Here is a 13980-nt window from a genome sequence, read left to right on the forward strand (position 1 = left end):
CTGTTCCAGGCAACACTGGAGAAGACACACTTTCAAGAGTCCTTAAACATGTTAAGCTACACGGATCCTCCTCCTAAAGACTCTTTTTTAGTTATGTGCCTGATATGTCAACGGGCATAAGTAATCAGAAAGTGAATGTATATTTAATACTCAAATAGCAAAATTTCTTCTATATTGAGTAATGAGTCACGTTTAGCAAACCACACTTCTCATTAAATGTGTGCACATCAAATCTACTTTTCTACCTTTCATGTAACAGGACTTGATTACTATTCTAAGCCTGAGTGTTTGTCAAGGTATTATGAGAAATTACCAAAATACCCACATAACAGAAATAAAGAGAAGAACTCCTGTCTCTGCTTGATAAAAACTGGATTGATTTCTTATGTGATTTTAGCTCTTAGCAATTTCCCTAGCTAAGGAGAGGAAAAAAAAAAATCAAGTCTCTAAGTAGAGCTGTACGATGAATATGATTGAAGATGAGTAATTATTAAGAGGAACTGTAATCTGGTAGGAGGATTCGACACTGCCAACCACCCAAGCATTGTTCAAATGGCCTGAACGCAGGTGCTGCTGCTGGCTGGAAGATGGGGCAGAAAGCAGGGTTTAGTCTTCTCAGCTACAAGTGGGACCACCCTCAGTCTCTGTCCCCACTTTGGAGAAAATGGCAATTCCCATTAGAACACACCCTGATCCAAACATCAGGATAAGTGGTATCTCGGGGCTGACTACTGAAAAACCAGAATTTGGAAGATGTGTTATCCCTTTACTGCACACCCAGAACCCCAGGCTGGGTGCATCCCGAAGCTATAAAAGGATGTGTGTGCTCAGCTGCTCAGTCGTGTCTGGCTCTTTGCGGCCCGCCAGGCTCCTCTGTCCATGGGATTTTTCAGGCAAGAATACTGGAGTGGGTTGCCATTTCCTCCTCCAGGGGATCTTCCTGATTCAGGGATCAGGGATCAAACTCCTGAGTCTCCTGCATTGGTAGGCGGATTCTTCATCACTGAGCCAAGGGCCAGCGCTATAAAAAGATGAAGTGTAATTCATAGTGTCTGCCTGAAAGAAGATGACGGTTTTAAAATTTAGGTTTTTCTGAACTGTGTCCAAGCAACCCTCATGTTATTCAACTAGTAGAAACAGCATAACAATGTCATGAGCTTCTCAACAAAGATATAAGAAGGAGAATTCCCAGCTCTCCTACGACCTACAATATTAGAAGAAGAACTCAAGTACAGGCTACCAAACACTGAACTTTTAGCAGGATGGATTCTTAGGAATTCAAGGGGGAAGCTGGGCCCCATCAACCACGTGCAGGAAATGTATGAGAAGACTTAAATCACACTGGTTTATTGTTCTCCGTTGGTGGTCTCCGTTCTCCGTGGTGATGCCACGACGCTGCTGGATAAAATTCCTATTGCTCTTATGCTCTGTGCCTGTTCATCACCCAACTGTATGTGAAGGCTCAAGATTCTTGTAGAAGATAAAGTGAATCTTATGCGACTATTCTCATAATAAAATTACTGTGAAACCGGGTCCTCAAGGGAAAATGGACATAATGTTTCTACTAGAAAAGCCACACACTAAAACCCATCATGTCATACAAACATGTCATTAGAAGTGAAAGTTGGAAGCCAGATTAATTCATGAACCAGATAGATATTCCAGGGTAATCTTTAGCACATGTTGTATTCCATCAATCTTCGTAGGCTGTTCCTTCAACACTGTTTGGTTTGAGGTTTAAAGACGTGGTGAATACCATGCATTAGACAGGCCGGTTCAAGACTAACAAAACAATAACAGTTATTGTAAGCATTATGCTAGCTGTATGCCCCATTCCCTCTGAGAAAGGAGGCTGTGTTGCCCCCAGCCGCAAGCGGTCACACCCCCGGAATGCACACCAATGGTATCTCCCCTTGGGGAACTGGAGCATTCTCCTTCGTGGGTAGTCGTAGGGGACTGTGTGGTGCTAGCTGGGTCTCTCAATCCTTTTGAAGAGAAAAAGCTATTGGGTTTTGCAAGTAGGAAGGAACTATGGAGACAGTAGGTGCCTAGTGGGTTGGCCAGAAAGCTAGTTCTGGTTTTTCCGTAAGATGTTCCATGTGCTATGCATGTGCCTCCAATCTCTAGACATTTCTCCCCTCTAGAGTTGGTACCTAATAACTATTTCCATTTCCTTCTCTGGACGCCTGCTCACAGGTAGAAGCTCTGAACTGCAATGACTCTCAAGCACACCCAGCTAGTGTTACACTGAGAAAGTTTCAGGAAGCAAGTTGAAAGGCTCTGATGGTGGTAACTCTTGAAGTCCTCAGACTCGGCTTCTGTCCTTAACTGGCCACCCCATCAGTTGAAAGACTAAGAATCCACGGTGTGTCCCATGCATTTCATTTGTATCATTCCAGAGTGCTTATGGAGAAGGCAATGGCAACCCACTCCAGTGTTCTTGCCTGGAGAATCCCAGGGACGGGGGAGCCTCGTGGGCTGCCGTCTACGGGGTCGCACAGAGTTGGACACGACTGACGCGACTTAGCAGCAGCAGCAGAGTGCTTAATCCACCCTTCTAAGTCAGACGTGTCTAATGCACTCTAGCATTTGTAGAAAAGCAGTGGACTGCATGCTGCAAGTAAAATATCTTACTGTACAATTCTTTCAAAACTCCATGGATGAATGTGACATTAACAACAACAACAACCTCTGTCATTAACACAATCAGAGTCGGTTTTGCCCTTCCTCAGCTTTTCTCAAAAAATGACACTGGGCATAAAAGGGCAAAAGAAAACACAAGAGACGATGACCACCCCTCCAAGTCAACACAAGCTATCCCAAACCTCCGTGAGCGTATTCCATCTCTTGAGATGCAGGGGACAGATCCAGAGGCAAGGGAGCATGTTTCCAGACAGGGTACCTGCTGATGGGTCCAGATTTTACAACTCACTCCACAAGCATTTTGCTCTTCTATGATTGGTTGAGGACAGTCACTGACTGCCAGGAAGACACAGTACAACGTGGAGCTGTGATCTTCCTCTCGACGGAAAAAGCCTCTTCCTAAGACACCAACGCCATCTACGAAAAGCCTGCACTGCCTTGCCACTTTGCACCAAGAAAACTTGAAGAACGCGATGTCCATGTGTTAGTGCTTGAACCCCATTCTTACGGCATTAGCATTGCTTACAGTCATTTTCTACAGAATCATGTGTGTAATCTCAAACATGTGTCAGGCTGTGTGTTCCCTATTTACCAATTATTTAATTAGCTCTGTTTGTTCTTTGAGATACAGGCAATGTAATATTTCTTTATTTCCTGTATTTCAGAATGAGTGAGTATATGCCAAATACTTTCAAAAGTCTACAGATGTATCCTATTAATCCATACTGTTTGTTAGGGAAGTACCACTAACATCAGAAATCTTCTCTTCTTGTTCCACAGACATGCTGCCACCCCTGCCTTCTACCACACTCTGAAAAATCAAACCAAAACCTAGGAGAATTAAAATGCAAAGAATAAAAAAAGTGCAAAGAAACAGGGGTGACTTGGACCTTGTGCAAATATGAAGGCTTATTATTATACTTAAATTCTCCTCTGTATTTTAACTTAAGGAATTGGAGGATGTATTATTTTAAGGATGAACATTCTAGAATGTTCTCCCTTAAAGTAATCCTAAAGTAACAAGTATGTATGCAAATTAATAAAGATCTATTCCTCCAAAAAGCTGAATTACCATGTCTACTTATGTCCCGAAATGACTGTAAAGCTTTCTCACAAGTTGCTAGAAGATTTTAACAAGTACACTCATGATGGTGGAGTAATTTATGCAATAAAGTTGTTCCTAAAAAGCTTTCTCTGGATTCCAGAAATCTCACACTTCTCTCATCGAAAAGTATAGCTCCTTTATTATTGTCTAGACCCTCCCTCTACTTAAACAGGGGCCTCTGGTCTGTATAGTAAGTCCATCTTAACATAGCCAGGCCCTACGTATTAGTATGTAGAAGTCACCAATTAACGCTCTACCCGCCCAGACAAAATAAAAAAGGAGGGTAGACATTCCTGTTCATCCACAAGCCAGTGATGAGCCAATCAGCTTAAATAAGGCGAATTCCATTCCAACTGAGACTCGTGGCCGTGCTGACCACAGGGCATGGAGCATAATCACACCATCTCATAAGATCGCTTTCTTCCCGAGTCCTGGGGACTCTTACAGGAACTGTTTGGCAAATCAGTCAACACAACTTTTTTTTCAAAAAGTGCCTAAATTTGCTTTCTTCAGCTCAAGCTTTTGCTCTACCTTTCTACCTTCCTAAAAAAAGAAAATTACTCAAACCACAAATAGACAGGAAATCTGCCTTGTAAAAGGATGAATGACCGGTCATCCTTCTTTATAACTAAGACCTCATGACTGCAGAAAGGGGCTTTCCATTTGTCAAACCACACTGAAGTGAAATATGCTTTTCTCACTCTTTCAGTTCTGCACTTCTTTCTTTCTTCTTGTTTTTCGGATCTGCCAAAACTGCACTGATAGTTAGCAAAACTTCCCCGCATGACCTTTGTCCATAGCTCTCCAAGGTCAAACTGACACAACGCACCGGTAGAGGCTTTATTATGAAAAGTCACAAAAATGGAAACTATTTCCTAAATTCGCCTCTCAGTGAGACATGGCAGTGAAAGGAAGGGCTGCTAGATGGCTCATCTCAAGTGTGAAGTGCATTACTGAGTAAGCAGGGACTGTATTATTTAGGCAGAATTACATTTACAACATTTCAAAACACATCTCTTCTCTTTCATCAAAAACTCTCCCCCTCATTAAGTGATTCATCCCACTTCCCCAAGTTCCAGAGACTATCCAAAGAAAATTTTTAAACAACTGCAAAGAGCTAAAGGAACTACTCTCCTGTCACACATTCTTATCTTTAAAATGTACAGTTAGGGACTTCCCTGGCAGTCCTGTGGTTAAGACCTCCACGCTTCCAATGCAGGGGGCCGGGATCAATCTCTGATCAGGGAACTAAGATCCCACATGCTGTGTGGCTCAGCCAAAATAAATAAATAAATACACATTCCAGTCTCAGTGTGTGCTCAGTCGTGTCTGAGTCTTTGCGACCCCATGGACTGTAGCCCGCCAGGCTCCTTTGTCCATGGAATTTTCCAGGCAAGAATACTGGAGTGGGTTGCCATTTCTGCCTCCAGGGGATCTTCCTGACCCAGGGATCAAAACTGTGTCTCCTGTGTCTCTTGCATTGGCATGCGGATTCTTTATCATGAGCCACCTGGGAAGCCCCCCAAAATGAAAAATAAATGTACAGTTAGTGAACTCATCACTAACTGGACCCATGGGAAGGGATCATAAGGCCGAGTTAGTTGTGGGTTTGAGCTAGAACCAGAGTAGGTGGTGAGCAGAGGAAGTCTGAAGTTTTAAGAAGACCCTGCAGAGTCAGACTGTGCCTCTCATCTGAATGACAAGGTTGTTGAAGGCAGAATCAGAGGGTGGTGGCTGCCTCCCCCCAGGGGCAGCCTACCTAGCTCTTTCCTCAAGAGAAGAGTGTTCGTGGGGTAACCGTCCATCCTGGGAGAGGACCACAGTGAACATCACAAAAACTTAGAGATGATGGCTTCGTTTATTCGACAGGACACTCTGCTTGAGTCTTGACTCATTAGTAATTTTGCTGAGAAAAAGTAGCAAGTAAATTCTGGCTCACTGATGCCCAGCCATCTCCTCTCCCTTAAGTCTGCAAACACTTCTTCCTATCTGAAGGATTCCACAATGCTGCATCCTCCAGAAGGTAAAACTATCTAATTCTTAATAAGTATGTCTGAACATCACATGAACTAGTTTCCAGAGGACAGTGGTGTATGACAGTGAAAAGCTTAGCATGGTGACTGGAATTTGAGAATGGTCAGTAACTCCTATTAAGAGCTATTACGCCTTCTATCTTACTAATTTTCAATGGCTCCTCTTAGAAAAGTTCACTTTATTAGCTGTTTGAGAGTGTGAGAAGCATACGTTGATCTATTCAAACTTGGTTCAATCTAATCACTCACGGTGGAGACAGTCAGCCAAATAGCAGTTTCTTGGAACAAAAAGAGATTACAGTCAAGATAATGACGATTTCTGTTTGGCTCATTTGTCCATGTGATAAACATTCATGGCTCGATTACTGTTCAGTGATGGGACTGGGGGTAGAAAAAGAATTCCTTGATGGTTAAAACCCTGACACTGGTTGTCAGCAACAGAATCGGCGTTTCCACGACTCACCCATTATACTGTCTGTCCCGTTGGCAGGAGGTGTACACGATGAGCTGCTGTAATGGTTGGTACCACTACGGTGGAAAGTGGACATCGGAGGAAGACTGGAATTGATGTCTGCTGAGGAGTGTGATGGATAGCCCTGTGGCAAGAAGCAGAAAAAGGAGGCCGTGTTCAATCACAAAATATTTAGTGGCTCAGGTTTCCAATACTTCTTTCAGAACTCTTCATTTTACAACAGAGACAGCCCTCGGAATTTCAAAATATCCAAGAATACATCTTGCTTAGATCTGACAGCTTTCATTTTTCAAGTAATAAAATACAAAGACGTAGTTGGTTTGGGTTTGCATCAAAGCTAGAGGAATATAATGGCAATAAACCTTGAGAAACGGTCACCGCCTCTAAACATGAAAATTGTTCCTTAAAAGCAGGTCTGGGACTTTAGCAACAATAAAAGACCATCACTACCGTTATTCTTCTGTACAGCCTATTGGTCAGGTAAGAAAGAGCCCATAATGTAATGAATAAAACTCCAGCATGACCTGCAGGGTTCACATGACACTTAACCCTGACCTTCTGAAAACTAATTGGCCAAGAATAACCAGTCTCAAATCTTCCCGACAAACTGGATCCTCCTTCTGAACTCCAGCAACAACAAAATGGTAAATGAAAAACTTGAAAAGCAGTTAATGATTGAATCTCTCTCTAAAATATCAACATGTATAAAGTCTTATGTCAATGACTATGTTGAATTACCCTGGAACAAATGAAATGAGAACTTATTTTATGTCCTTCCTTATAGGTTCTCTCCCTTAGCAATTCACTGTAGAGTTGACCATGAAAAAGAGTATCTTTCACAGAAGGCGTTCAGGCTTAGCTCTGGGTATGACTCTCATACTAGCAGTTATATGGCATCTCACAAGTGCCTGTAAGGTGACAAATTAGTTGCTCCCCAAACACCTGCTCGCTGTCCAATGAGCAGATCAGTAAGAGGAATGTGGTTATTTACAAAGAACATAGTTATTCACAAAATGGAGCTATTTTCTTTTTCAAGCTACAGTAGCTTAAAAAGTAAAGCTCACAGGTATTTGACTATATGACAGACATGTAAAGGAAAAATATTTAAGTTGAAATATACTTTTTCCTTGTATGTCATGTATTAGTGGGCTATGCATCTTTAGTATGTCACTACTGGAGATTCTGTTGAAATTAGAGTTTAGATATGATGCTGAAAGTCAGGGGAACTTAAAGCCCAGACATCTAGTCACAAGACGTGGACCCCCTGTATCACAGGATCCCCTATTTATTTGGTGAGGCCCATCTTGGGTTCAACCTCTCCCCTGAGGATCCCTTCCTACTTCCAGCTCCTTCACGATCTCTTCTCCCTGATACATTTACATTCTGCGCTGTCCATGCAACACTCAGTTGCTGCTGCTGCTGTTGTTTAGCTGCTCAGTCATGTGGGGGCTCTTTTGCAACACCATGGACTCGTAGCTTAACAGGCTCCTCTGGGATTTCCCATGCAAGGATACTGGAGTGGGTGGCCATTCCCTCCTCCAGGGGATCTTCCTTGAAATGCTGCTTTTCCAGGCTTCCTCTTTCAAGAGCATTTCCACCTAAACTGAAACGCTTTAATCAGAGAACAGACCTCACAGTTCTGCCTCTCACAACTTGTGGCTGAGTGCTGAACACACTCATCCTATGAGCAGCTGAAAGAACAACTGGTTACCAGTTGTTGGTGGTGGTTTAGTCACTAAGTCATGTCTGAATTTTGCGACCCCATGGACTGTAGCCCAACAGGCTTCTCTGTCCATGGGATTTCCCAGGCAAGCATACTGGAGTGGGTTGCCAGTTCCTTCTTCAGGAGGTTTTCCTGACTCAGGGATCAAACCTGGGTCTCCTGCATTGCAGGCGAACTCTCTACCAATTGAGCCACCAGAGACCAGCTAGTGTTTAATAAACAGTGGACTGAAACACTACTTATTTGAGAGGCAACTAAAGAGCCCAGAAGATAGATCTGTATTTTGGACTCAGATCTGCCAGTGACATGGCAGATGCCTTTGAAAATATTACCTCTACACACCCCAAATAGTCCAACCAAAAGGTCCACCTCAGTGAGATAGCTGGGATGATGCCTTTAAACGTTTCCAAGTTCCCAAGAATGCCTTTCAAACTTTTAAATTTCTTGGACCTCTTTGCTTGACCAAAAATTCCTTAGGCCACCTGTTAAACTCATTTTTACTTGGCACTTCCAGAAAACCTCATCTAGTCCATGAAATTTTCTCCAAAGGATAACCGAGTGAGCCCATTACACAGTACAACTGACCTAAAAACTGGATAAGCCATGGAAGACCAAACTTGGAAGAGCTATTTTTGCTCAAAAACTAAAGACTGTAATAATGTGGAAAAAATAAACAAACTATGGAAAAAGAGAAATAAAAGGAAAAAAGATCGTTTGATTTCATTTCTACCCAGTCCTAGACCATGCTCAATTTCTGAAGAATAGAGACACTGGATAAATCAGCCCCAAGTTTTCAAAAATCAAAACAGAGGACAAGAATTTTGAAAAATATTTAAATAACTATAATAATGAGAGAATGAGACAGGAAAAATATTATCAAATCAGTAAGAATTTTTAGACCCTTTTAATTTGGTATAAAATGGAGTAACCCTTTGTCAAATGTCAGGATTTGACAAAGGGTTACTCCTAAATTCAGAGACTAAAAAGGAAAGTTCTTCCCCATAGACTTTAGTGGGGAAACCAAATAAATTCATGTAAATTCGTTATTTTTAGAGACTCACAGAAAATGAGATGCTGAAATAAGTTAATGAGATTTATAACTAGATTATTTTACAAGGCAAAGGATCTTGACAACTACTGTCACTCAAAGGCATAATAAACACACCACCGAGATCATTAGTGATACGTGACTACTGTCTCTCTTAAAGTATTTAGGGATCAACTGTAAGGGGTCCCCCACTCCAGTACTCTTGCCTGGAAAATCCCATAGACGGAGGAGCTGCAGTCCATGGGGTCGCTAAGAGTCGGACACGACTGAGCGACATCACTTTCACTTTTCACTTTCATGCATTGGAGAAGGAAATGGCAACCCACTCCAGTGTTCTTGCCTGGAGAATCCCAGGGACAGGGAAGCCTGGTAGACTGCCCTCTATGGGGTCGCACAGAGTCGGACATGATTGAAGCGACTCAGCAGCAGCAGCATAAGAGGTCCCATTAGTCTTTCTTACTCTAGCTATTAATAACATCTACCCTGCCGACCACGAAGGCAAAGGAAAAGGGAAGTATGACACAGTGCTACGGTTCTGTGTGTGCTCGGCCATGTCTGACTCTTTTGTGACCCCATGCCGCCTGGCACCTCTGTCCATGGGATTTCCCAGGCAAGAATACTGGAGTGGGGTAACATTTCCTCCTCCAGGGAATCTTCCCAACACAGGGATCGAACCCACGTCTCTTGCACCTCCTGCACTGGCAGGCAGATTCTTTACCACCAGCGCCATCTGGGAAGCCCCAGGTGTTAAGGTTTTACATGTCCACTATTTGTTTATTTATTTTTACTTGATGCCCAATTATAGTGTATGTGGAGTCTACTGACAGAGTTAAGTGTTGAAAATGTTTCTGTGAGTAATGTTTTTTTATTAAATGATGAGTTGATCATTCAAAGATTAGAAACTATGATCACTGTTAGCACATACTAAGAATAAAGTCAAATTTTGTGCTAGGGTAGCATTTCACAGTCCTGGCACTGTTTTCATGCCAGAGCATTCTTTGCCTGGCAGGGATTGGTGTGTGTCGGGGGTGCTTTTCTTATGAATTGTAGTATGTTTCCTGAATCCCTGGCCTCTATACACTGGATTATTCCAGTACCACCTATAGGCACCCCCTAGCCCCCGGGTTCTAACACCCCAAAATATCTCCAGACATTACCAAATGTTTCCTGTGGGGCAAAATCACCCCCTGGTGAGAATCACTAGAGTAAGGGTTTAGGTTACAAACAATAAAAGACAACAGAACTTCCTTCATAGTAAAATTCCAGACTCCCAGGACCATTTCACTCTGTGGTACAGAGACCGTTCCTAACCCATGCCGGACTGCAGGGACTCTATCCTATTTTTAAAAAGAATTCTGCCAAGTCATTCCAAAGCTAAATCTTCTACGACTCCTTCCAAAGCTTAACCACAAACTACACTCTTCTGAGTGATTTTGTACGTGTATCTGTGACATAGTAGTGATTAGCTGTGGGATTGTTGTCAAGGTTGAAACTGTAAAGGGGATTTAAAGAATCAACACCAGTGACTTGACAGTTGGCTACTGTTGTATTTGGATTTTAAGCTTTGTAATTACACATTCTATTATAACATACTATAAAGTGATAAAGGCAATCATGTTTCTAAAATGTTTACCTTCAGCAAGACATACTAATTTGGCCAAATTGTACCCAAAATAATCCAAGGAAAGCTTTCCTCCTTTTTCTCAAATTATTCCTTTGTTCAGTATGAAACTGGGTAAAAGCTACAGATGAAAACTTTAAGGAACCACCATTACTTTCAAGCGAAAGGAAACTAACCGCCCAGAGTATACGCCAATGATTCTCAATCAGGATCAGATTTTTAAAAGTCACTTCGGCAAGAGGTTTTCTAATAAATATTGAAATCACAAGGATTACTAGATACCATAGTAGTTTCCCTATCAGTGAGAAAATTCATCAGGGCACGTTACCAGAGACCTAATTTGTTTGTCTTTTTGAAAAATAAACCCCCTCATCTCCAAGATATGCTCGTTGATGGTGTTAAGAATGAAAACTGTTTTGCAATGGATAAATGACATTATACACACAGAACCTGATACAACCTATCAGGTTACTCCTTCAAAACGATCTTTCCTCCTGGTTGATAACATTGTTTAGGTTCAGTAAATTTTTTCTAAAAGGGTATAATTAGTTTCCATTTTAAAAACCACATTTTCTGTGCTTTTGAGCACATTTTCAACATGCTTCCCCCATGCAGTGAACTTTACTGGGATAAAAATCAAACCACTTAAGTCAAAGTTCTAGAGCATGATAGGGAAAGAAATAAATACAGGAGTGAAGAAAAGTAAATGCCTAACGGAAATTCCAACATATTAGTACAATGCCAAAATCTTTTACTTATAAATCAAAACTTGCTTGCAGGACACATATAGTTTTGATCATGAGTTCTTCAGAGAAGTGCAAAATGATGATGGTGAAATAAAAGTATTAACCAAGAAGAAATTCTAGTGTAACAATACGTGCTATTTGAGATTTCACACTAATAACTCTAAGTAAGAGGTGGAAGAAGAAGAAATTTGAAAGTAAATCATCTACTATTTATTGAAAATGGGCTGAAATTTGAGCTAGCTTGTGATTTCCACATTCAAAGTTGGGAGATGATAGAAAAAGGCCAATTCCACCTTCATCTTCTGTCTCTCATTCGAGGATAAGCTCACTGATCTCATCTTGTCTCTGTCACCAGGACTAACCATTAATAAGTAGATATTTTCAAGGATATCTGAACTCTTCTGGAACGTTTTCCATCATCAGAATAGAATATAAGTCATCTTTTCTGTATCTCTGGCGACTGAGCAAAACAGAACAAAGACCACAGAAATCAAGAAAGTACTATTCCTATATTCGTACAGAGAAAGAAGCATAAATCTGGGTATTAGGAAAAGAAAAAAGGGCGCATCACAAGAGGAAGAGCAGTAATATAAGCACACACAGATGACACCACCCTAAAGGCAGAAAGTGAAGAGGAACTAAAGAGCCTCTTGAGGACAGTGACAGAGGAGAGTGAAAAGCTGGTTTAAAACTCAACATTCAAAAACTAAGAGCACGGCATCCAGTCCCATCACTTTGTGGTAAATAGACGGAGAAAAATGGTAACAGTGATAGACTATTTTCTTGGCCTCCAATATCACTACAGATGGTGACTGCAGGCATTAAAAGATGCTTGGCTCCTTGGAAGAAAGCTATGACAAACCTAGACGGCGTATTAAAAAGCAGAGACATCACTTTGCTGACAAAGGTCTATATCGTCAAAGCTATGGTTTGTCCAGTAGTCATGCATGGATGTGGAGAAGGCAATGACACCCCACTCCAGTACTCTGGCCTAGAAAATCCCATGGATGGAGGAGCCTGGTGGGCTGCAGTCCATGGGGTCACGATGAGTTGGACACGACTGAGCGACTTCACTTTCACTTTTCACTTTCACGCATTGGAGAAGGAAATGGCAACCCACTCCAGTGTTCTTGCCTGGAGAATCCCAGGGACGGGGAAGCCTGGTGGGCTGCCCTCTATGGGGTCGCACAGAGTCGGACACGACTGAAGCAACTCAGCAGCAGCAGCAGCATGTATGGATGTGAGAGTTGGATGTTAAAGAAGGTTGAGCAACGAAAAACTAATGCTCTCCAGCTGTGGTGTTGGAGAAGACTCTTCAGAGTCTTCAATCCCAAGGAAATCAATTCTGAATATTCACTGAAAGTAGTGCTGCTGGACCTGAAGCTTCAATCCTCTGGCCCCCTGATGTGAAGAACTGACTCACTGGAAAAGGCCCTGATGGTGGGAAAGACTGAGGGCAGGAGGAGAAGGGGGCATCAGAGGATGAGATGCTTGGATGGCGTCACTAACTCAAGGGACATGAGTTTGGGCAAACACTGGGAGATAGTGAGGGACAGGGAAGCCTGGCGAGCTGCAGCCCATGGGGTCGCAGAGAGTCAGACACGACTGAGCGACTGAACAACAACAATGTAAGTACAACCAGGAAACTCTGGGTTTGCTACAGTCTCTCCCATTTGGAGGATTAGAGGTTCATACGTTTTCAAATCTATTTTACTGCACAAGAGACTTGGTCCCATATTGTCTGCCGCCCAATTCTAATGGACGGAGGTTCATGACATTGTACAGGAGGCAGGAATCAAGACCATCCTCAAGAAAAAGAAATGCAAAATGGCAAAATGATTGTCTGAGGAGGCTTACAAATAGCTATGAAAAGACGAGACACAAAAGGCAAAGGAGAAAAGGAAAGATATACCCATTTGAATGCAGAGTTCCAAAGAATAGCAAGGAGAGATAAGAAAGTCTTCCTCAAAATGATCACTGCAAAGAAATAGAGGAAAACAATAGAATGGGAAAGACTAGAGATCTCTTCAAGAAAACTAGATATACCAAGGGAATATTTCATGCAAAGATGAGCACAATAAAGGACAGAAATGGTATGGACCTAACAGAAGCAGAAGATATTAAGAAGAGGTGGCAAGAATACACAGAAGAACTGTACAAAAAAGATCTTCACGACCCAGATGATCACAATGGTGCGATCACTCACCTATAGCCAGACATCCTGGAATGTGAAGTCAAGAGGGCCTTAGGAAGCATCACTAAGAACAAAGCTAGTGAAGGTGATGGAATTTGAGCTGAACTATTTCAAACCCTCAAAGACGATGCTGTGAAAATGCTGCACCCAATATGCCAGCAAATTTGGAAAACTCAGCAGTGACCACAGGACTGGAAAAGGTCAGTTTTCATTCTAGTCCCAAAGAAAGGCAATGCCAAAGACTACTCAAACTACTACTGCAAATTATGCTCATCTCACTCACTAGCAAAGTAATGCTCAAAATTCTCCAAGCCAGGCTTCAACAGTATGTGAACCATGAACTTCCAGATGTTCAAGCTGGTTTTAGAAAAGGCAGAGGAACCAGAGATCAAATT

General features: G+C 42.1%; 1 protein-coding gene across 31 annotated transcripts in view; it reads right to left on the bottom strand.

The window, feature by feature from the left end:
* TCF4 (transcription factor 4) overlaps window positions 1-13980 on the bottom strand; it is a 386161-nt gene that overhangs the window by 43142 nt on the left and 329039 nt on the right. For all 31 annotated transcript variants that reach the window (XM_010818907.4, XM_059880880.1, XM_010818903.4 and 28 more), the window contains 1 exon segment: window positions 6245-6377. In XM_010818907.4, coding sequence (XP_010817209.2) covers window positions 6245-6377 — 133 coding nt within the window.

Source organism: Bos taurus, chromosome 24, assembly GCF_002263795.3.
Source record: "Bos taurus isolate L1 Dominette 01449 registration number 42190680 breed Hereford chromosome 24, ARS-UCD2.0, whole genome shotgun sequence".
Classification (NCBI taxonomy): domain Eukaryota; kingdom Metazoa; phylum Chordata; class Mammalia; order Artiodactyla; family Bovidae; genus Bos; species Bos taurus.